The sequence below is a fragment of the Centruroides sculpturatus genome, unplaced genomic scaffold (genome assembly GCF_000671375.1).
Source record: "Centruroides sculpturatus isolate CEXI.00-Female unplaced genomic scaffold, Cexi_2.0 scaffold310, whole genome shotgun sequence".
Classification (NCBI taxonomy): Eukaryota; Metazoa; Arthropoda; class Arachnida; order Scorpiones; family Buthidae; genus Centruroides; species Centruroides sculpturatus.
This window is the reverse complement of record NW_019386000.1, coordinates 168,555-190,776: the sequence shown is the minus strand read 5'-3', so window position 1 is coordinate 190,776 and position 22,222 is coordinate 168,555. Positions and strand designations below refer to the sequence as shown.

Genomic DNA, 22,222 nt, shown 5'->3' with positions numbered 1-22,222 from the left:
ATATATATATATAAATAATAATAATTCAAAAGATCAGACTTAATAAAGAACTCATATAACAAACATATTGAAAAATTATTTACTTATACATTCTTCAATAATTCTTCATAATTATACAAATAATTATTCAAATCTTATAGATCACAAATACAACATATTCCATCTTCAGAATACAGGACTACATACTATAAAAATATCACAAACAAAATAAAAATTATAAATCACAGATTTTTATATCCATTGACTTGCAACCTTTGATAGTGAAGATTTATAATTATTTTTCAATTTACACTGTCTATGTTGAATCCCTAAAATAGTTCTGCAAGCTTGTTGATAGAAAACATCAACACCTTAACTATATCAAAGCATACTGATTGTCTTTATTTTTTACTAATAGATATGTCTGGTACTGCTGAGGCAAAAAGTAGGAACAACAAACATTAAAATGAAAATCATATTATGAGTTTGGTTATTTTAGCCTACCATTATAATGTTTATCAAAAAGTGTTAAATAAATTATAATAAGAAATAAGAAAACATAACAAAATAGAATAAAAATGACAAAAATATACTTCAAAAAAAAAAAAAGACAAATTGATCTTATTTAAATTCATGTAACAAAAATAAAAACAAATTAACAATCAGATTTTGAGGCAAATGGACCACAGATTCACACTCAGCAACTTGGAAACCCTCCAAGTACATGTTTTGTTGCTAAAAATGTAATACAGATGGTATGGAATGATGCAATTTCATTGGTCAGGTAGACAAATTGATTTTTTCAACAGAAAATAGTCATTGACTTCTGCCTTCATAAAAAGATAATTTAAGACATCAAATTTTTCAAATGTTAACTCTGACATACCATTTACAGCTGAATATGAAGTGGTAATCAACTAACCAATCAAATTTTGTGAAAAATGGACAAAATACAGTAGAAGCTCGATTATCTGGACCTCTATTATCCAGATTTTCGATTATCCGGATTGTTCAAAATAAAAAATTTTACAAATTTGCTGATTTGCACTTTTGCCGAATAACTTGACATATGTATTTATAAATAATTTATATTCAAATTACATCATTTCTATGACCAAGGGCAGCGTAAGGCATGGACGATGTGGGCCACTGCCTATGCCTCGCGCCTCGAAGATTTATGCATTACTTAAAAGCCACAAATGCGACGAAAAAATTTTACTCATCATAAAATGATAGTTTGTCAAATTTTTATTCATAAAAATGCAGTTTCAACTGCTTTTTATTTTATAAAATCCGTCTTCTTGCGCCACCAGAGGAACTTTCAAACAATAGGTAGTCTGTTAGCGCTGATCAGTAGTAGTCCAAATTAAATACAAACAATTGTTTCTTGAAAATTTGATCACAATTTAAATACAGTATTTATTTTTAATATTAACAATATGTCATCGAAAATAAAACGTATTGTATTATCATTAAAAGACAAATTAAAGTATTTGTTTCGATTATCCAAATTTTTTCGTATCCGGACTACCTTCATCCCCAATTAGTCCAGATAATCGAGGTTCTACTGTATTTAAACTCAGTACCCTTGAAAACCCCTAAAAACACTGTGTTCACTGGTAACTTTGTATTAAGTAATTTTCTTATTTGAATGCCACATCCCACTGGTCAGATAGAAAGGAAACCTGTTGCAAGCAGAGGATGGAAGTTACTTTCATCAAAAGTAGTCATTGACCCCTCCTGGATAAGAGGATGATCCTTAAAATGTTTCATTGCATTCCCTCAAATCAAGTCAAAATATATAAAGAACAAACTAACAAACTTTCTTCTTTATACATTATATTTCTAGCTATTCAAAGACTTCTACAAATGTTTCTAGCTCTCAAGATATTCTTTCTTTCACAGAACAAATCCACCAGCTGTACTAAAATAGTTTTGAGGATAAGTGAAATTTACTAATGGCATCTTCAGTCCCTAATTACTGTACTTCATACTGACATTAGCAAATTAGAAAAGAAATCTAACTTCCTTAGTAGGGTAATAAAAATCCTTTTATCCTATAAGATCTCCTTCAAGAAGGAAAGAATACCAATTTCATACCACTCAAAGTGAAGTACAGCAAATGTAAAATAATGATGGCTACAAATATGAGGTGCAAGAGTTTCAGTGCAATATAAAAAGCACTGTATGAATGTTTAGATTACTTAAAATGTGGATGCAGCCTTTTCAAAAATTTTCTGCATTTAACTACCTATATCATGAAGATATAGCTAGTTAAATGCCTGGGAAGATGTATAAATAAGTATAAAATTTTTGATGGAAAACAGTGTACAAATTGATGATACTAAGCATCTATCAATTCTTCAATTTGAAGAAATTTGCCATCACATATTGTGGAAAATTAATTTCAAGTTATAAGAAGTGGTGCAACTACATTGAATAGTGTAAAAATACTTTACATATCAATACAATGAGTTTGTAAAGTATGTGTGTATATGTTAGAATGCCATTAGGAACAATATTTCTAAAAAATTTTGAAATTTCCACTATTTATAACTGCATGAAGATATCTTCATTTAAATACAAACATAAATATTTTGCTATATATACTAAACTTCTGTGTCAAAACATTAGTTTATAACAGGGATGGGCAACCTTTTTCTAAGGACCACATTTAAAACTTTTGAACTGATATGGGCTGCACACAAGAGAAAAAAGAAAATGAAATTAAGTAAATCACAATTATTTATTAACATGATTATAAATTAACATAAGTATACTTAATTTGACTTCTGTCACTGATGTGAACATAATATAACCAAAATATTTGGTTAAATATTAGTCACTACTAGTTTTAAATTAGTTTTGATAAGAGTCTATTAGCCAATTTCTTGTTTTACTTCTTACTAAATTTTTACTAAGTTGTATAAAATAACATTAAGATTTTTGCTGCATACTTTCTTAATTTTGGAAATTGATATATTTATTAGTATTTTGTGCAATGTGGGCCACACAAAATATTAATGCAAGCCATAGGTTGCCCACTTCTGGTTTTTAACATAGATACTTATAATTTATATATGTATGTATAACATACTTAAATTATGCAATGAAAATGAAGTCCACTGAATTGCCTATCAGTACATTCTTCAATATCAATTCATTGTTGAAATAAATGATACACAACCAGAATTCATAGCAATTTGTCATTGTAAATTTCCATGTTATCATCAAAAATTTCCATAAACATTGTTACATTTAAAGCTTGTTCTGTACTTATGGCAAAATTATTAAGTTCATATCATAGTGATAATATCAAATTCTTTGTACAGTTGACAACAAAAGTAAATTGCTACCTCACACAAATCATGTGATGATGATGTCACAAAGCCAAATTTGATACAATGCTTAACTCAGGCCATATCAATCAAATATCATCATTAATTTAGAAATAGCCTTTGAGTAACTTTAGGTTCAATCTCCAATCCATACTACCAAGCCACTCATTATCTGGTCATGTTCTATTCAGGATTCAGTCAAATACTTATCAATTGGGTCCAATGTACTTATTTACACTATGAGTAATGCTGAAGTCTTGATCTGGTATTTTCACACAATTAATAAATATTTGACTGGACTGTAAATGGTTTATGGACCCTAATGGCAAGAATCAATAGTGAGACAATTGATCACCTACAGTGGTCAACTGTCTCACTATTGATTCTTGCCATTAGGGTCCATAAACCATTTACAGTCCAGTCAAATATTTATTAATTGTGTGCAAGTACCAGACCTACAGGACAAAGACAGTAAAACCCTATCTCTCAGGTAATCAACAGAAAGTACACCTACTTGACAATAATGAGAAATATACAATTGATGGATAAAAGTCTATAATATTAACTTCTATTTAATCTCAATTAAATTTACATAGTAGTATGCATGTGCTCATCTACAACAGCATATCATCAAAAATACAAGGTACAGTGGCACCTCAGGATACGAACGCACCAGCATACAAAATTTTCAGGATACGACATGAAATTTGAACATATTTTTGCTCCATTGGTACGAACAAAAACTCACCATACGACGACACATTAGTTCGCAGCGCCATTTTTTATTCACTTCTGTTCATTGGTCTCAGTCCGCGTGTTTGCTTCGTCATGGAAGGATCTCACTCGATAAAGGAAATCTTGAGGTATTATTAGAAAGTGACTGATTTTATTGAAAAGAAACATCCTGAAAAGGTTCACACTGGTCGTATTGCTGCTCGGAGTAATGACATTTGCCTAAGTCATTTTAGAAACATTTTAAAAAGTAGGCAAATCCAAACTTCTTTGGATAGATATTTTACCAAGCGACCTCTATCCAGTGAAAGTGCTGGTGGAAGTGAAGGAAAGAAAGCAAAAAGCATGAATAAATATTAAAAAATAGTATATATATATAACAACACTAATTTTTTGTTAATCTTTTCTAAGTTATTTTTAAGTTATTGTTACATTATGTTATGTAAGTTAAGTTTCAGTATCATTTCACTTCTCCCTCTCTTCCGCCACCAGTTTACACTTCCACCGTCATCTATCCTCAAAGGTAAAGTGCAAATAAAACTACATTTTTTTTATGAATTATTATTCTATTATGGTTATTTATACATTTACAACTACAAAATGCATTTTTCAGTGTTTTCCTTACTATAGTTATTTTTTTTAATGTACAACTTAGCTTTAATTTGAGTGTGTTTTCCGTGTTGGAACGAATTATTTGGTTTTACATGTAATCGTATGGGGAAAAATGACTCACCTTACGACATTTTCATGATATGATCTCAGTTTTGGAACAGATTAATTTCGTATTCTGAGGTACCACTGTATATAACCTCTGTAAGCCAGGAATTTTTTAAGAATGGTCACTGAGCACTCTGAATTAACTAATCCATTTAGAAAATGAGCACTCAGTTTCTGAGTGCATCAAAACTGAGTGATGAAGTTTTAAGTTCAGAAACTGATGAAGTTAGATGCTTGAAAAAATGTCTACATATTAGATACAAATGAACCTTTGCACACTCATTAAATCAATTACTTGGGATAAAAGCATATAACATTAACATGAGAAAGCAATTTACATATAAATTTCATGAAATTCTCCTATTTACCAAATCCATAAAAATTCCATGTTTTCTATGATTGCTATGAAGTATGATAACAAAACAGTAATAATCTTCCATTTTAATTTATTATGTACAGTATACAATACAATTATGTATTATTATAGTATATAATTCTGTTATTTCATACATGTTCTTAAATCAATTTCAACTATTAGATTATTACTCATTGCATTTTTAACTAGGCCCTTTATAATTGAACAATTCAGTTTTTTTTTTTTTGCAAATATTTCTTTATACTGTATTCTTATAAATTACAATACTTCTAAAAATTCAAACATTTGCTAATTATCCAATATGTATGTTAAGAGAAATACTTGAGTCAAAAGAAAAAGTAATTTCGAATACATAAAAAAAAGGTGACAGCAACTTCTATTCCTATTAATAAATCATCATGAAGCATCTTATTAAATGAAATACATAAACGCATTATAATTTATAAGCAAACTTATTAAACAGAATCTCTCTCTTATACATTCAGTTTCAAGTTAATATTTTAAATTTTGAATTGTACATAAACAAAAGTTAGAAAATTCAAATTTAAGAAATTTTTGACAATCTTAATACAAATATAATAAAATTATAAAACATTTTAATGAAAAACATTCATATGTTTTTTTTTAACATTTAATTCAAAAAATTTACATGATTTTAAAAAAGAAATATGGTAAAAACAGAAATGTATGATCTCTGGAGAAAATAAAATAATGATCAAGAGGCTTAGAAATTATCTTTCCTGCTAGTTAAAAATGTTTTCAAATAATTAAATTATCTATCTAGTTCGTGAACTTGAACTATATTGTTATTTCTTTAATACATTATAAAGCAATGGATGAATAATCTGGTTGATTACTTTGTTAAGGATATATTATTTATAAAAAATTATAACTAAATGAAATTAGGAAAAGGAAAGCATTTTTTCTGACAAAAGATGATTTTTCTTTCTTTCTTTTTAAAGCACAATTTAATCATAAATTCAATGAAACTGTGTAACTAGTTTTTCAAATTCTATAAATTAATATGATCTAATTCAATTCTATAATAAAACAAATTACAGCACATGTTGTATCAATAAATCATAACATTTAAAACATGTTTTCTTTTATATATGTTAAAAATATTTTATTTATATATTTATAATTAATAGATTTAATAAATATTTATTTGGAAACAATAAAAAAACATAAACATACATAATTTGCAGATATATGTAATTTGTAAAATAATCTTTCTGATAGCTGATATTCTTTTATTTTTCAAATTTATTGAAATTTTATTCTTATATTTGCATATAAAACAGTTATGTTTAATAATTTAATTTAAAAAACATTTTATCTATAATTAGCTAAAAAAATTCTTGATAAAAGTCTTTCATAAATAAATCAATCACAATAATTTTAGCATTTATTACTAATAATGGATAATAATATTAATAATTCTTGCAAATTATCAAAATTTATTCATTTTTGAATAAATATATTAAAAATGTTCATGAAGTTTATTTTAAATTTATGCTTTTCATCACTAACTTGTGCTCATCTAAAAAGAATTGAAAGTAAATATTAAAAATATTCAGAAATCTACTATAATTAATAATAAAAAAATATTAAATGTAATTAACACTAGTGGAAATAATTCCCTAAGATAACTTCAGATAATCAGGAAAATGATTAAAGTAAGCATCAGATTGAAAAATTGAACTCTAGTCAAAATTTCACATAAGATAGTGTTAGGGATGAGCAAGTTGCAAGCAACAATTTGTGCTTATCATCCTCATAATTAAAAAGATTCATAAGATCAAAATATACAGATACACAAAATCTTTTAACAATGAAATAACAAATAATTAAAACAATTATTTTTATAATGGTTAATTTACACAAATATAAATTGTCATTTTTAAAAATTTTGCAATTAGCTGCCATTCAAAATTTTTTAAAATTAACAATATAAATTATTTTGGATCTATTCACAAACATTAGTATGTGTATATATAGATTTAGGAACAGTCTAACATAAATATATATATATACATAAATTGATATTTAAACATTCCATAACCAATAATTATTAACATTTATTCTGTTTCATCATTAATTATAATAAAACAAGCTAAAGATATTAAATTTAATCAATACTATTCTCATCATTTTAATATTTAAATATAATTTCTTGATTTTTATCAATGCTCATCCATCGTCTAAATCAATTCATTCTATAACTTTAATATTATTTCATGGCTATTCCACCTGCTTAAATCTTACTAATTTATTTTGGTCATATATAATCTCAAATAATTCATATACCATTATATAAATATTCTTGCCTTCCTACATAAATGCCTAAATTAAAGTTTTATGGCTTTTAATACCTTAGTATACTTTCTAATTTAATAACTATCAAAACTTATAAATTTTCATATCTTTTACAAGCCATTATCTAACTCTTAATTTTCTAATGTAAAAGCCATAACATTGTAAGAAATTGTATGTTGCATTCTATCTCAACATCCTTAAGGTCAATGACCATAAAACTCTTGGTTAGAAAATTGAGGATTAAAATTATCGTTACTCACACTTATAATCTCTACAAAATTATAATAAATTTCTTCAAATACTTCAAAGTTTATAAATTAACCACAAACCATAGTTAATATTTATAATTTACAAATAGAGAACTTTGTTTATTATTATAACAATTCTATTCTATTTTCTACCTTAAAAAACAACATAATTTTAACTTTTTCTTCTTCAAAATTAAAAATGAAACATTAAATTAATATTCCAATATAACTAAATTTATACGAATATTAAAATATCTTAAAATGTGATTTTATTACATTGTTAGTTTTCTTAAATTTTCAAAACTGCTTAACATTGATAGCTTTAGTTTATATTTTATGCTCTTAGGAAATAGTTATACTATATTTTTAACCAACACTGAGAGGAAACTGGAGTTCAGAAAAAATGTAATGATATCTTTCTAATGTTAGTGTTGACATGATGACATCTGTCTTATCCTTTTTGTCATTGTACAGTCATTATTTTTTTTATTTTTTTCCTGTTTACAACAATAAAACAGTACTTCAGAATTCTTACATCAAGTATATTAAATATAAAAATACCAGCAACCTTATTTTATATTCATTTTCATTATATATAATTCAAATAATCACAGCTTATACATATATATTTTTTCTCAGTATGATTCTTCAAACAACAATAAATGCATATTCACTCCTTAGTTGTGTAACATTGTCTTCAAAGTCACCATAACGATTACTTTATATTTTTCAGATTAAAAGAATGCAAGTTTTTTCAAATATATCTATAAAGCCAATGTTAATTTATTTATTTTAACAGCAGAAAGAATAAATGCTAGATGGTAGATCAGAAATTAATCTAGATATTTTTATTAAAAAAGTTTAAACCATAATTTTTGTACAAATGGTTTCATTTATATATGTTAATCACTGAATTATATATTACACCACTATTGAATACGTAAAATAAATAGCTTACATAATAAATTTAGAAATTGGAATATAATTTAATATAATTAAAAGCATAACAATCTTTTATTTTTGTCTTTTTTTCTCACTAGAATAACCATAAAGTTATAGATGGAATTTCATCTATTGGATTGAAAAAAATACATGTGTTTAAATTACAAAATTATTGCATTAATAAATATTTAAAACTCTTAATTTTTTCTAAATACATGTGTATGCTAAAATATTTTTTGCACAGCAGTATTTATAAACTGTAAATGTAAAATTTTCAAATGAATTTTGATTATATGTAATTATTTTACATCAAAGATAGCATTAATAAACTCCCTCTTATATATTTTTGTTATATTTCAATCAAATATTGTTAGGAACTTATAAAAACAGGATTATGAAGTATTCTAAAATTTTGCACTAAGTGTTAATAAGAAAGCAAATTAAATAAATAATTTATATTAATTAAGGTAAAAATTCTTAAATTAAGGTTACTTGTTTGTCACTATAAATACAAAAATATACAGTAATTGAAACTCTTGAAATTTTTTAATTTACAACTTACTCTTTCCAAGATACATAAAAAAATTTCCAAAAAGTAATGCTTATAGTTTCATATTTTAAAGCCCTCATATAAAACTCTATTAACTCATAAAAATATATTATTAATATATAAGCTATATATATATAANCTACTTGTTTAGCTAATTATATATTTGTTATGGCACAGAAGATATTGTGTTGTTGAACCCTTACCTCAGTCTACTGTTTATCTATCTATAGGTGGTTTCAAAATTATATGTATTAAGAGTTATGTTGCCATCAAGAGACAATATATATTATATAATTTCTAGCATTCTAAAAGATAACCTCTGGAAAATCTGTATATATGCAAATTTGATTGAGGTTATAAAACTAAAGTTTGACTTTATTAAAAAAAAAAAAAAAATATGCAAACTCATACAATATCTTGATAAATGAGTGAAAAGGGGACTTGGATCCAGTTTAACAATGAGAAGTCAACTTAAAAATCACAGAATGTGCATTTAAGTAACTAAATTTACTATTATAATTACAGTATCTATAAAAGCTAACGTAAATGGTTAAATAAGTTTTTATATTTATAGTCAAAATAATCCAGCACAAGAATAATGTAATAATTTGAATCAAAAATATATTCAATTGTATAATAAACATATATAACAATTTAAATGTATTGCCTAGCAGCAATACATTTAAATTTATCAATATGCTATTTTTGTTACCAAATAAGTAACCTTAATTTAAGAATTTTTACCTTAATTAATATAAATTATTTATTTAATTTGCTTTCTTATTAACACTTAGTGCAAAATTTTAGAATACTTCATAATCCTGTTTTTATAAGTTCCTAACAATATTTGATTGAAATATAACAAAAATATATAAGAGGGAGTTTATTAATGCTATCTTTGATGTAAAATAATTACATATAATCAAAATTCATTTGAAAATTTTACATTTACAGTTTATAAATACTGCTGTGCAAAAAATATTTTGGCATATACATGTATTTAGAAAAGTAACTGTAATAACAGCATTTTACACATTTAAAAACAGGAAAACATCAGAGGCTAATCATAACTGTTGGGAAACATTTCTGGTTTTGTAATACTTTTGTTCAGCCAGAGAGGTTGCCCTCAGTTGGGAGAAAAGCAAGGGAGAATAGAGAAAGAAAATGTTGCATAGATTGTTTATCTTAAAACACACTCATGATTTCTTAATAAATTTGATGTCAGAACTCAACCAAGAACTGAAAATAAGGAGAATCTAAGAAGTATACAGTTGATCACTTGATACTGAAAGAGAACAAAACTGACTACAAGCAAGAAAAGTGAAACTGGTAAATTAACATTAGTCTCCACACCACATATATGGTTGCCATTAATGGATTTGCATGAGTGTCAGGCATCAGTTATACTATCACAATGTCAAAATTAAGTTTAAAAATAAGCATGTTGTATCTAGAAGAAAGCCAATTACAAAGATGTTGAAGAGATTCAACTAGCTAATCAAAGATTAACAGAGGAATTAAGGTATCTCACAGACATTGATGAAAAAATAGATAACGTTCTGACAAAGTTAGAACTAGATACTAAATATAAAATTTGTGAGAAGTACAACAATGATAGAAAACAGTGGATACTTAAAACTGATAAATACATCACTTTCACCATCTATAAATGGCATCACTAATACATTTCTCATGTCATAGATGGTTCCACAAAGGCTTCATTTTATTGTAAACTAAAGGTGCCACAATTACAAACATCAGAATTTGAAAGAAATTTAAATCACTGGAGAAGATTATGGGAGCAGTTTAAGAATCCTGTGGGTGACAATCCTTTGATGACTACTATTGATAAGTTTGTATACATGCCTACATTATTGAAGGAATCAGCTCTAACATGCACTACAGACATGAGTTGTCAAAATCAGCTATGATAGAGCTAAAAAAAAAAAAGAAGAAATTATAATGATTTGATGACAACAAATACTCATTTCAAATCATGCAACAGCACTTTGAAATTATGATCACAGCCACCAACTCCACAAGACAAGAAATGCATAGTACATTTCCAATAGTACATAGCCAATAGTACATTTGGAGCTTGGAGGTTCTGGGAGTGAAACTGAGTGGTTATGGCATTATTCTCACACACATTTTGTTATTTTTACTTCCAGAAGATATAGATTTACAGTGGACTTATGTTACTCCTAAATCAAATTGTACTAATTTGAAAGTGTTGATGAAATTCTTGAACACCAAGATTAAGAGCAGAGAACATACAACAGACATCAATGAACTGTCACCCCAGACAAAAATCAGGATCCATAGTCTACTATTGATAATCTACATGTTTTAAGACTACTAACAAAATTAACAACCACACCAAAAGAATATGGCAAATAAACCACAACCTTATTGTATATTGTATAAAGAAGAATACTGAGCACGGCAATGCCATGGCATAAAAACCCTTGATGAAAGAAAGAAGACAGTCCAAGATAACAAGCAATGCTTTTTGTGCTTAAAGAAAAAACACCAGAGTAATACATGGTTTTGAAATCTCATTACAGTATTATTGGATGGCATTGCAAAGGTTCTCATCATGTCACTATTTGTCTGCAGCTGCTAACAGCAAACAATGAATCAAGTGCTCAGATCACTACACATTTCATACAGAAAGAGAATCTGAAAACTGCAAATACAGTAACAATGATGCAACTAAAACTGCAAACACAAAACATCTACTTACAAACAAAAAGTTTGGTTATTGGAACTGATAGAAAGTATAGACTTACACATTGTTTGTTAGACAGCAGCAATCATAGAAATTATGTTTGCAAAACACTAAGTTATGAGATGCAACTGCATGAAACATGGTGAGAGACTAATTCAAACAGCAAAATGATGCTTATTAAAGAAAACATTAGGCAAGTGTAAAATAAAGTGGGGAACTCTATACTATTCTACAAAAATCACAATTACAATAAATTCTCAACCATTAACCATACTATTATGAACAACACTGACACCAAATCATTTCCTCATTGACCATAGACTAAACTGCCTGAACTGAAACAACAGGAGACAAAAAAGCCAATGATAAAAATATGAAAAAAATGTGACAAACCATAAAGACAGTCATTAAATGTTTCAAAAATAGATGGAAAAAAGAATACTTATTGGATTTGAGAAGCTTTCAAAAAGTGCAACAACAGAGACAAGGATCCCAGATTCAAGATGGCAACACTGTATTAATTAATAGTAAATGAAACCAAACCTAGACAACAATAGAAAATGGAAGGAATTGCTGAAATTAACACAGGGCAAGACAATAAAATCCACTCCTGCATATTAAAGACAACATTGCATCAGAAGACCAATACAACTCTTGTGCTCACTGCAAGTTTATAAAATCTGAGATTCTTGGAGTGGGGAGTCTGTGAAATGTCTCTCTGTTTTTGTAATACTTTTGTTTAGTCAGAAGGATCACTCAGTTGGGAGAAAACAAAAGGAAAGAAAATATGATACAGATCATTTGTCTTAAAATATGCTCATGCTTTCTACTCAAGCTTCTTCAAATTCATAAAAAGTTTTCTATGAATTCTGTGTTCATTTTGTTTATAAGGTTTGAAAAGTTCTCTGCTGTATTTCCCCCACAGTTACTATTTTAATGAATTTTTAATAACTAATTCAGTACCTTGTGAATTTGAAAAAAAGCACACAATAATAAAATGCATAATTTCATATTTATTTTCATATTACCTAGATTTCAATTAAACTTAAAATTCTAAAACAAAAATTTTATTATTTATTAAAAATAATAAAAGCATTGAAAGTAATTACAAAAAAAATATTTTATAATTTTATAAATGACAAAATTTATTTTTGCTATATTGTAATTTATCATCATTTTTATCATCACTTACAAATAGTATTTTAAATATTCAATAAAATAGACACATAAAATTAGCAACAATTTTTTAACATCTGAAGATAATTAATATCACATAAGAAATACAATGAGTAAATTCCACTCTTTTCACTGATAAAATCTAAAATTCTGCTTTAAGTATTGGAGAAGACAAACAGTAACTTTCTTACTATTGTGCTCCAATAATTTTGAATTTTGGGTTTTTATATGATTAAATCATACAAAAAAAATTAAATAAAATCCAATCCTACAGTACTCTAAATTCATAAAATAAAAATCTAAAAACACAAAATTAACAGGAAATTAAATACACATCAATCACTTAACGTTTACAATAATTTAATTAAGTAGTATTTAAATGTCTGGTTATTTATATAGCATTTATATGTATTCATTTATTGCCACTATTTTATTTGATAACAAGAAATGCTTCAAAATACTATATAAGAACATTTTAATCTGATTAAATTGTCATAATTAAAGTTAATCAAACTTAGTTCAAAATTCCTTGACCTCTTAAACCTTTATTAAACTTTCAAGATCCTATTTCTCAGTTAGTTTTCCTGCAAACCAAATATTAATTCTCACAATCATCACAATGTTTCATCATGTTTAAAAAATATGATGCTTGTGATCACTTTTGTATGTTTTTTAAGACATTGCTTTCTAAATATTTCATTCATAAAATTATGTACATATTTTAATTTATATAAAATAAATTACTGCAGAGAATGATATTACAAATTAAATTTATTTTTGTAAACAAATTAAATTTTGAAGTAAAAGTACTGAACCATATTAAAAACATTTCAGGAAAGCTTTCAGTAAACACTTTTATGTTTACCAATTATTAATGATAAAAATAAATATTTCAAATAAAATATTGTAAACAGAAGCCATATTTTTAAAACTAAATTTCAAATAGTTCACTCACATTATGTGGTACTAAATATACATAATGCAAATTTATTTTAAAAAATAATAATAATTTGTATATATTTCACACACTAATTATCATAATAATATCTTGGATTATTTTTACTGCCAATTATGTGAATTTTTGAACTTTTAAAGTTTAAAAAATTCTGTAATGTACACTAATACAATTATTGCTAAAACCTTTTTTATAAGCCAAAAATTTTACTGAAATTTATATATGCAAATTTTATACCATAAACAAGTTTATCAAATTAATAATTCTAATTCATTCAATTAATTTAAAAACAACTTTTCACAGTATCAAGCTACCTAGCAGCTGTTTCAAAATATATACTGATTTCTGATCAATTTTTAGTCAATAAGAACTATTCAGTACAAGGAGTTTGCAATCTATTTCTATAATATGCTGTTTTATATACTGTACATAACATATTTTCTAAAAATTTTAAACAAAACAGAATTATTGTAATAATAAATTTATCAATCTAGTTTTTATCAAATTGCAAACTTTTGTATTTATTTATTGCAATTAAAAAGAAAAACATAAATACTTTTAGTCACTTCAAATGTTAATACAAGGAAAATAAAATAATTAAAAACTAGAGAAAACAAAGATTAAGTCACACAATATTTTTCCTCAACTCTAGACTTGTAGAGACTGACTTTTTACAGTACTTAAAATTCAGGGCATAATCAGGAGAAGTTTAATCAGATGTTAACAGTAAAGCAAACAGGTTTTCTTCACAGTTATCAGCGAAGTGTTTACTAATTTCCCAATTAAAAATTCACTTAAGTACTAAATTTTATCGGATCGAAGAAAAACAGACAAGAACGAATGAGAAGGAAGTTTTATGTACAGTACTTTAATGTAAAGACAGAGCATTTTTGTTTATAAACACAAGAGTATTTTCCCCGTCTAATCAATGGCGACGTGTCATTGGGAATTATTGAATCGGCCACATTTAACATCTGCCAGTAACGATCGTCGATGGCGTTTAGTCACGTTCCGTTTCATATCTGACGAAAACAGAGAAAGGGGGAACGGCGATTACAGAACCGACCAATTTCGACAACGTAAATAAGACTACGAAAGACGGAGACGTTTCCCAGAAAAAGTACTAGAGTAAAGGTCAGGCAGCGACTATATATAGCCTCAGGCCCGCGCGAGGACCGCCCGTGACGTCACCGCCAGGAGACTGCCACCACTTGGTACAATACCACGCGCGGCCTCCGAGTTTTCCTTCGTCGTCCATATTAGAATATTTACATCGAATCGGCTAACACCACTCCATTTATTACATCATTTCAAAGTTTCAAATCTTCGTATGAACGGTAGCGGTGTTTTTTTGTGTGTACGGCTGCGGACACGCATCACGCACCGCTGCAGCTACAAGGACGTAGTCAAGGAGAACATCCGGGGTGAAATTTTATTTCCCCAGACCGTCCCACCGCACCGAAAACTCGTCGGGTCCGGTCTCTCGGCGAGTAACACTGTGCCAAAAACCTATCTCTGTGTCGTTACGGGCCATCATCGCCGACATCAACTAAATTACAATAAAAAAAAAGGCTGGAAGATCGACCGACGTCGTCTTTCCAGTCGTACTTTGCCGTGACGTCATCCGGAAGGGTTCACGGGAACAAAACAGGTAGACGAGAATTGTCGGCCGCTGCCGACGTCGTCGCACGAACCGAGTGTTCCCCTTCTATTCTTAGAATTCTTTTATGTTCGGTTAACCATTGTCTCCTGTGTTCGGTACCGTCGTTCGATTGGCACCCGGGGTCGGGTCGAACGAGGCCCGAAACGGGAAGGGAAAAAACGCTTGGACCCCACCCGCGCGTTTCTCGGAACGACGGACTTCCGGATAGCCCAGAGACACAGTTTACACTGCTTATCTGCCGGTTATCCGAACCGGGTGTGGTCGGGTCCCTCCCGGTCGCGGCCGACTCAGAAACCGCAATGGCCGGAAATGGGAAGGAACTTCCGGCCGTCCTCCCACGCTCAAGTGACGTTATCGCGTAGAGCGCTTTCCACGGCAGGTGTTGCCGACTCACGTGCAACCTGTGGCAGGTAGAGGCACAACAGAGTAACCGGACGCTTTCCTCCCCCCTTTTCGCACAGAGATAAACAAACGCGGCCGCCAGAAGACTGCGACGAGCGCGCGGAACGTTACATCGTGACAACTTAAGTGTGTCAAATGACGCAAGAGGTCGAGGAGGACGCTATTGTTTCCGCCACCGACTCTCGAGGCACGACGAAGTGCAACAACCGCCAGTTGGATCCCGATACGCCGAATGTGTTCCAAACTGGAAACGCAATACGCGCCGTCGAAAGAGTAACGACGCGCAAAACCGTTTTCCGACGGAAAGCGGGAATAGTGCAAATTCTTTCTCCATTATTATTAAGTCGGGCGGGATGGAACGGGATGTCCGATTCCGACAGATTCCGGGAAGGAAGTCGTTGGAGAAGCGACGCGCGGAAATCGACAATCGACGCTCCGCCGAATCACGTGATCAGCCGATCAGAAAGTTTCGGCGAAAGTGGAACGAAGGGAAGACCGACGCGAAGCACGTGACCAAAAGCAAATCGACAACGGCGTGTCGGCGCGAGTAAAGTCGTGTTGCCAGGCAACGGAACCGACCAATGAGGAGGTTCGGTCTATCCAGGGTCAGTGCCCCGCTTTTAGGCCAAGCCGATCCTGTCTGAAGACTGCTTTTTTTTTTTCTTTTTTCGCTCGTTCTCACCCTCGGGCGCCGTCTTTACGTACAAACACTCGGATAGCCCGAAAATGGGCCGAAAGAGAAAGTGGCGATGAACAGCGCAATTGTATTGCAGTGGGACGCGGCGCGAAGACAAGCGCGAGGAGAGGAATGCCCGGTCTAGACGGTGGGTTGTGTGACCTTGGACTTCCAGTTATTGGTGGATCCCCCGACAATCGGGTTGACGAGCTAACTGGAACGGACGGAATTCGCATTCCACACCAATCGAAAAGGAGGGTGGACGTGGTAACTCGGAGCTAAACGGAGACAGCCCTTCCCTATCCATTCGTGGCTTCCAAGCGGGTCTAATTATTTCCGTGTGATCTAAGAACGGGGAAATGAATGGAGAACCGAATGAATGAAAGGGTAGATGGGTCGATGACGAAGAGATAGGGAGGAGTCTGACTTTTCTCGTTTCGTTCATCCGACGCCCACTTCCGGACGTGGAAGAGCGGAGTAGAGAGACGATCTGCGCCTCTATATATAGCCGTAACCAACAAACAGTCGCCAGACTAAAAATAAAACGGGCCGAAGCGCGGATACTTCATTAACGCCAGGAAGGACCCATTCCGCTTAAAATACATCCAGGGTCGCGTCGTCTTGCCCACCTAACCACCGTAAATAACCGAGGTAAAATCCCGGATGCCGGCTCCTCCGCACCCCGTACCCCGTTAAAGCTGCTACTTTTTCGTCTTCCCACGCCTCGGACCGTGGGTAATGCGGGGGGGGAACACAATTCTCGTCCGAGCTTTCCCTTTCGGCCGAAAGCCAAGAAAATTCGGCAAATACAATGATCTTTCTAGGAAAAGCCGGATCCGGGGACCACACAGTAAGTCGATAATGGCGTCCAAGCGGTAACCTTGAAGGAACGGAGAGAGCATACAATGGAAGGTTCCCCAACCGGGTGAAAGCGGGGGATTTCCCGACCAAAAACAAGTTCTCCGCACGGAACAAAAGTTTGCACGTGTACTAGGTGAATCGGTACAGACTGATGTAACCAGGAGCGTTTATATATAGAGCGATAGCGAGCCAGAAGGCGCCAGTCGGCCTTGTACGTTGCCAATGTCTGTCGTTTCGCCTAATGTACAATGGATGTGTCACCAAGTAGGACACCCAACGCTAGAACGGAGACGACCGGGAAGCTAAATTTAACTCCGGGGGTGGCGACTTTTTCGAAACATCGAAAATTCGGAGGGAAGAAAAGAGATCTTTCTCCGATCCGCAGACGGAAGAGGTCCGTAGGTCTTCGGGAGTCCTTCGGAAGACGCTGCGACTGCCCGGATAGAAAGGCGGTAATTACTCGGCACGACGACCGGTTCGGAAAGAAGTTCGAATACGTGGCCAAGCGTGAATACGAGTTCCGTCACGAATCGATGACGTCACGGCCACCACCGTCGACCCAACGATTCTGGCACCCTAAAGCGTCGGACCGCGGATGGGGCGGGTACTGCCGCCCGACGCATCAGCCGGGTTCGCCGGTGCCAAAAAATCCCAGATCCGGTCGAGTTTCCCGTAATCGTTCCTTTCCCCCGGAAATATAGGACAAATCATCGCCCGCCATAAATATCGCGGGTGACCGATCGGCAGGTGGCAACGCGTGCGGTAGGTAACGCCGGAGCGCGAAGAGAGGCAGAAAGCTTCAGTCGATCGGAAACTTGCCGAATGACGTCGCCCGGCCCGACTCCGATTTCGATCGTAAACCCGGCGTCGGCGATCAACACCAGGCCTAAAAGGCGTGGATCTGCCCCTCCGACGCTACCCCACCGCTGCGGGTAATGCGACGGTCCGGAGTCCTTGAAAGGTCTGGGAGCCGGAGCCGGGGCGGGGGATAAGCAGCCAGACAAAGGAAGGAGGTCAATGGAAGCCGCGGGGACCGAAAGGTCGAAGGTAGTGCCCGAAAGCCCGGGGAAGAGCTGGCGGTGGGGCCAGCAGGTGTTGTTTTATAAACTTTCGCTTCGGTCACGTAACGCCGACGGAACCCGTCCAATGAGATTTATTAACAGTTTCGATAGTATTGTTGTTTGCCTGGGGACGGGCTCGAGTCGTTGCCAAGAGCCGTGCACGTGCAACCGGCCGAAAATAGAAGGAAAGAGAAAAAGGAACCAAACGGACGGTGATTTACCTCGGGGTGAGACCGGTATATATTCGGACGCCTTAACAAAATACCGTCGACGTATCCGGGACGTGGACGGAGAGGTGCCCGCCCTCAACTGCACCGTCTTGTTGACAAAATAAAAGAAAAACCCGCCCCATGTTGACAAAGCCTACTTATCACTAACCGGTGCCAAGGGGCAATTTGCACACTTCTTACACACGGCTTCGGGATACGACGAACGAAAATAACAATCCCAAAATATATTTTTCCTCGGTCGAAATTCGAAGTGCACGGATATCGAAAGAACAAAAAATAAAAAACTTTTTGCAACTATCATTTCCGATTGGATGACGCGTCTAAGGTTTTTTTTTCGTCATTTGAGTCATTCTTTAATCGTTCGGATGATGCTTTACAACTCTAGTCATACGCCAAACAGGTGTATATCCCTGCTGGGCTTGGAAATAAAAGGCTATTACCGGGATGACGTCGATGCGACGATCGTTTCGTACGTCGCGCAAATTAGTTTGCGGGATCCTGCGATAAATCAACGAGTTTCTACTATCAGTAATTAATTACCATTAATTATTTCGGTCCGTCGAATAAACGTACAAATTACCGTATTTAAAGTCGTAAAAAAGGAAGTACAAAAACGAAAAAATACGGCGTGCGGGACAATTTTTTTTTATCAGAACTAACATCCTTTAATGATAAAATGAAGTCACGGCGGTTTATAGCCCTTTGTCGTAATAGTGTTACAGAATTCGAGATAAATTATCAACAATTGCATTAACGTCGAAGCCTTATCGGATTTATGAAGATGAACCGAAAGCCATTCTGTAGAGTAGCGCCTTAACTTTTATTACATTCGGAAGAACTAAATTTCAATTTAAAAAAGTGTTTCTTCGTGTTTAATATATTTTTTAAATTACGTTTCTACGATGTTTCCAGACTTTAAGAAAACGTCCGCAAGTCATTTACGTCTGCGTAGTTTTTATAGTAGTAGCAAATATTTGGATGAGGATCCGAAAAAAATATGAAAATCCGAAGTTAAAAAGTTCGATAAAGAGGTGACGTAGAAGAAAGTCGAGTGTATAAAAGTTACCAGGAACGAGTTGATAAGAGGAGAATGTTTCTTAAACTGCAAGTGGAAGTTGCTTTAAATAATAAATGTTACGAGCGATGGTAACATGATTTCCGAATGGTATAGACGTCGCCATGGTTAGGGCCAAACTAGTAATTTGACCCTCATCCACCTTTTGACATGTTTTACTGGGAGTACCGTTTGCGTTTTAATGCAATCAGAGGAAATAGACGATTTTGTCGCGTGTAATTTACATAGGACTTAAGTTTTCGAATTCGCTGCTGGTACTTACTTGAGGAAGTATCGTTGTCCGGAAGGCGTTTTCGCCATTTCCCAGCCAGAAGGGAGAGGGACATCGTCGGAAATCTCAAAACTTTGCTGTCTGAGGTGCTGGGTGGGCGACGTCGTTTGTCTGTTGGCGGTATAGGTCTGCTGAAGAGTGGCCGGAGAACTGTTGGCTCTGGGGTGGTTGATAGTCAATCCTCGCTGCTGTTGTTGCGTGGGGGGAGGAGGTCCAGAATATGTGGCATCCGTGCTGGATTCTCTACTGTGAGACGCCGATTTCGATCCCCTGTCCGGCTGTTTGAAGAAAGACGGAGGTAAATTGCGCATTCTCATGGGTACACTCTGCGGTACTTGACTGTCTTTAGGCTGCATCACCGCCTTGAACAGATCGTCCAGATCCGTTTTGCTGTCGCTGTTGATGCGGACGATCTGGTTTCCTTTTTGTTCGATGACATCCCGCTGCTGGGACATCTTGATACTTAGATTGACGGTGAATGAGTCTCGATGTTGTATAGAAACACCACTCACAACGACCTACACCTTACAGGTCTCACGACGAATGAAGCGTGTGCCAACTCGGAACGTCACACTTGTACGAATGACTTTCGACGCCTCCGCCATGACAAATAATCCCCCTGAAAGTAACACAAAACTAAATAAATTTTCCAAAACTATATCTTATCTATGTATATTTATATTCATTACGTCTTAAAATTTAATTATTACTCTAATAATTATCGAAAAACAGTAATATTAAAGATTGTAATGAGCGGATAGTTACTAATAGATGCCAACAATCCTTTCAACTCCTCGATACTTCTCGACAACTCTTAAAACCGTGGAAAAAAACAAGAATTGTGAAAATCTCGAAAATGATAAACCGAGTAAACTGAATAATACGAGATTCGGCACCGACGCGCAACCGCGCCCACTCATCTTACTCGAATTCGAATTGATATAGCCTGTAGGCTTTACTACGTTTAATAAGTTAAACGCATGACAATCGAGCGATTGTCCATTATAAGGCTAACTTATCAATAACGTTCTCGTACAAATCGAGACAGAAAAGCCGATGTATCGAGTAAAGATCGATCTCTCCCAAACCATTACCACCGAAAGCGATCGAATGGAAATCGACATTCGGTACACAGAACAATCCGAAGCTAGATAAAGGATGTCAGATACTTTCAGACAGTTTTCTTCGTAAATACCTTCGCTTGTTTTGTGATCAGAATGGAGATAATGGACCTACCTGGATGCGGGACCCGACTAAGGCAACCCCTCTTTAACATTTCAGCCTCTGGCTAATGCATCTCGCAAGAATGAAAACATCCTTTATTCGTATCGATATCCGACTCTTTATGTTCCAACAATACGCAATCTAGAAACATTACAACTTATATCCGTATCGGACTTTCGCGGCGTCAAATTCGATGAAAAAAAAATCATTTTGTACAAATTATTCGCTAAGGTTTATGGTCATATTACCGGATGACGGTTGCCTCACTCGTAATTGTTTCGTATATGACAGGCGATTTTATATACTGTATTACGTTAATCCGTGCTACTGTTTCCTAGTGTTTTCGTTGTTGATTGTATTACGGATATCCAACAATTTCGCTGCTGTCTGTAAACAGTAAAAACATTTCCCACGTAAAAAAAATGTTTCCAGATCTCAAAATTTTAGTTAATCTGTTATTTAATGATTAATAAAATAATTGTAATGAATTAAGAATGTATTTTACTTACTTATCAACGGATTTGATTATATTTTAATATGCTTGTAAGTTACATTAAATTTCAAAATGAATAAAATTGTAGAGAACGTAGATTTTCTACACGCAGTTTTCATTTAGAATGAAAATTCTGTAAAGCTCGGTAGTCTCTGTGAATATTCTCTCAAATCTGGTGTACATATTTATAAACAGAAACGTTA

The 22,222-nt window shown here is 33.0% G+C and overlaps 1 protein-coding gene across 1 annotated transcript in view; it reads right to left on the bottom strand.

The window, feature by feature from the left end:
• The window catches only part of LOC111613027 (transcriptional coactivator YAP1-like), a 128,803-nt gene extending 106,852 nt beyond the window's left edge, over nt 1–21,951 (bottom strand). Inside the window, exons 1-2 of the mRNA XM_023354327.1 lie at nt 21,539–21,951; nt 20,294–20,921 (exon numbers count right to left, since the gene is read on the bottom strand). Of these exons, the coding sequence (XP_023210095.1) occupies nt 20,294–20,757 (464 nt within the window). The 5' untranslated portion in view covers nt 20,758–20,921; nt 21,539–21,951. The remainder of the gene's footprint in view (nt 1–20,293; nt 20,922–21,538) is intronic.
• Between the last annotated feature and the right edge of the window lie 271 nt (nt 21,952–22,222).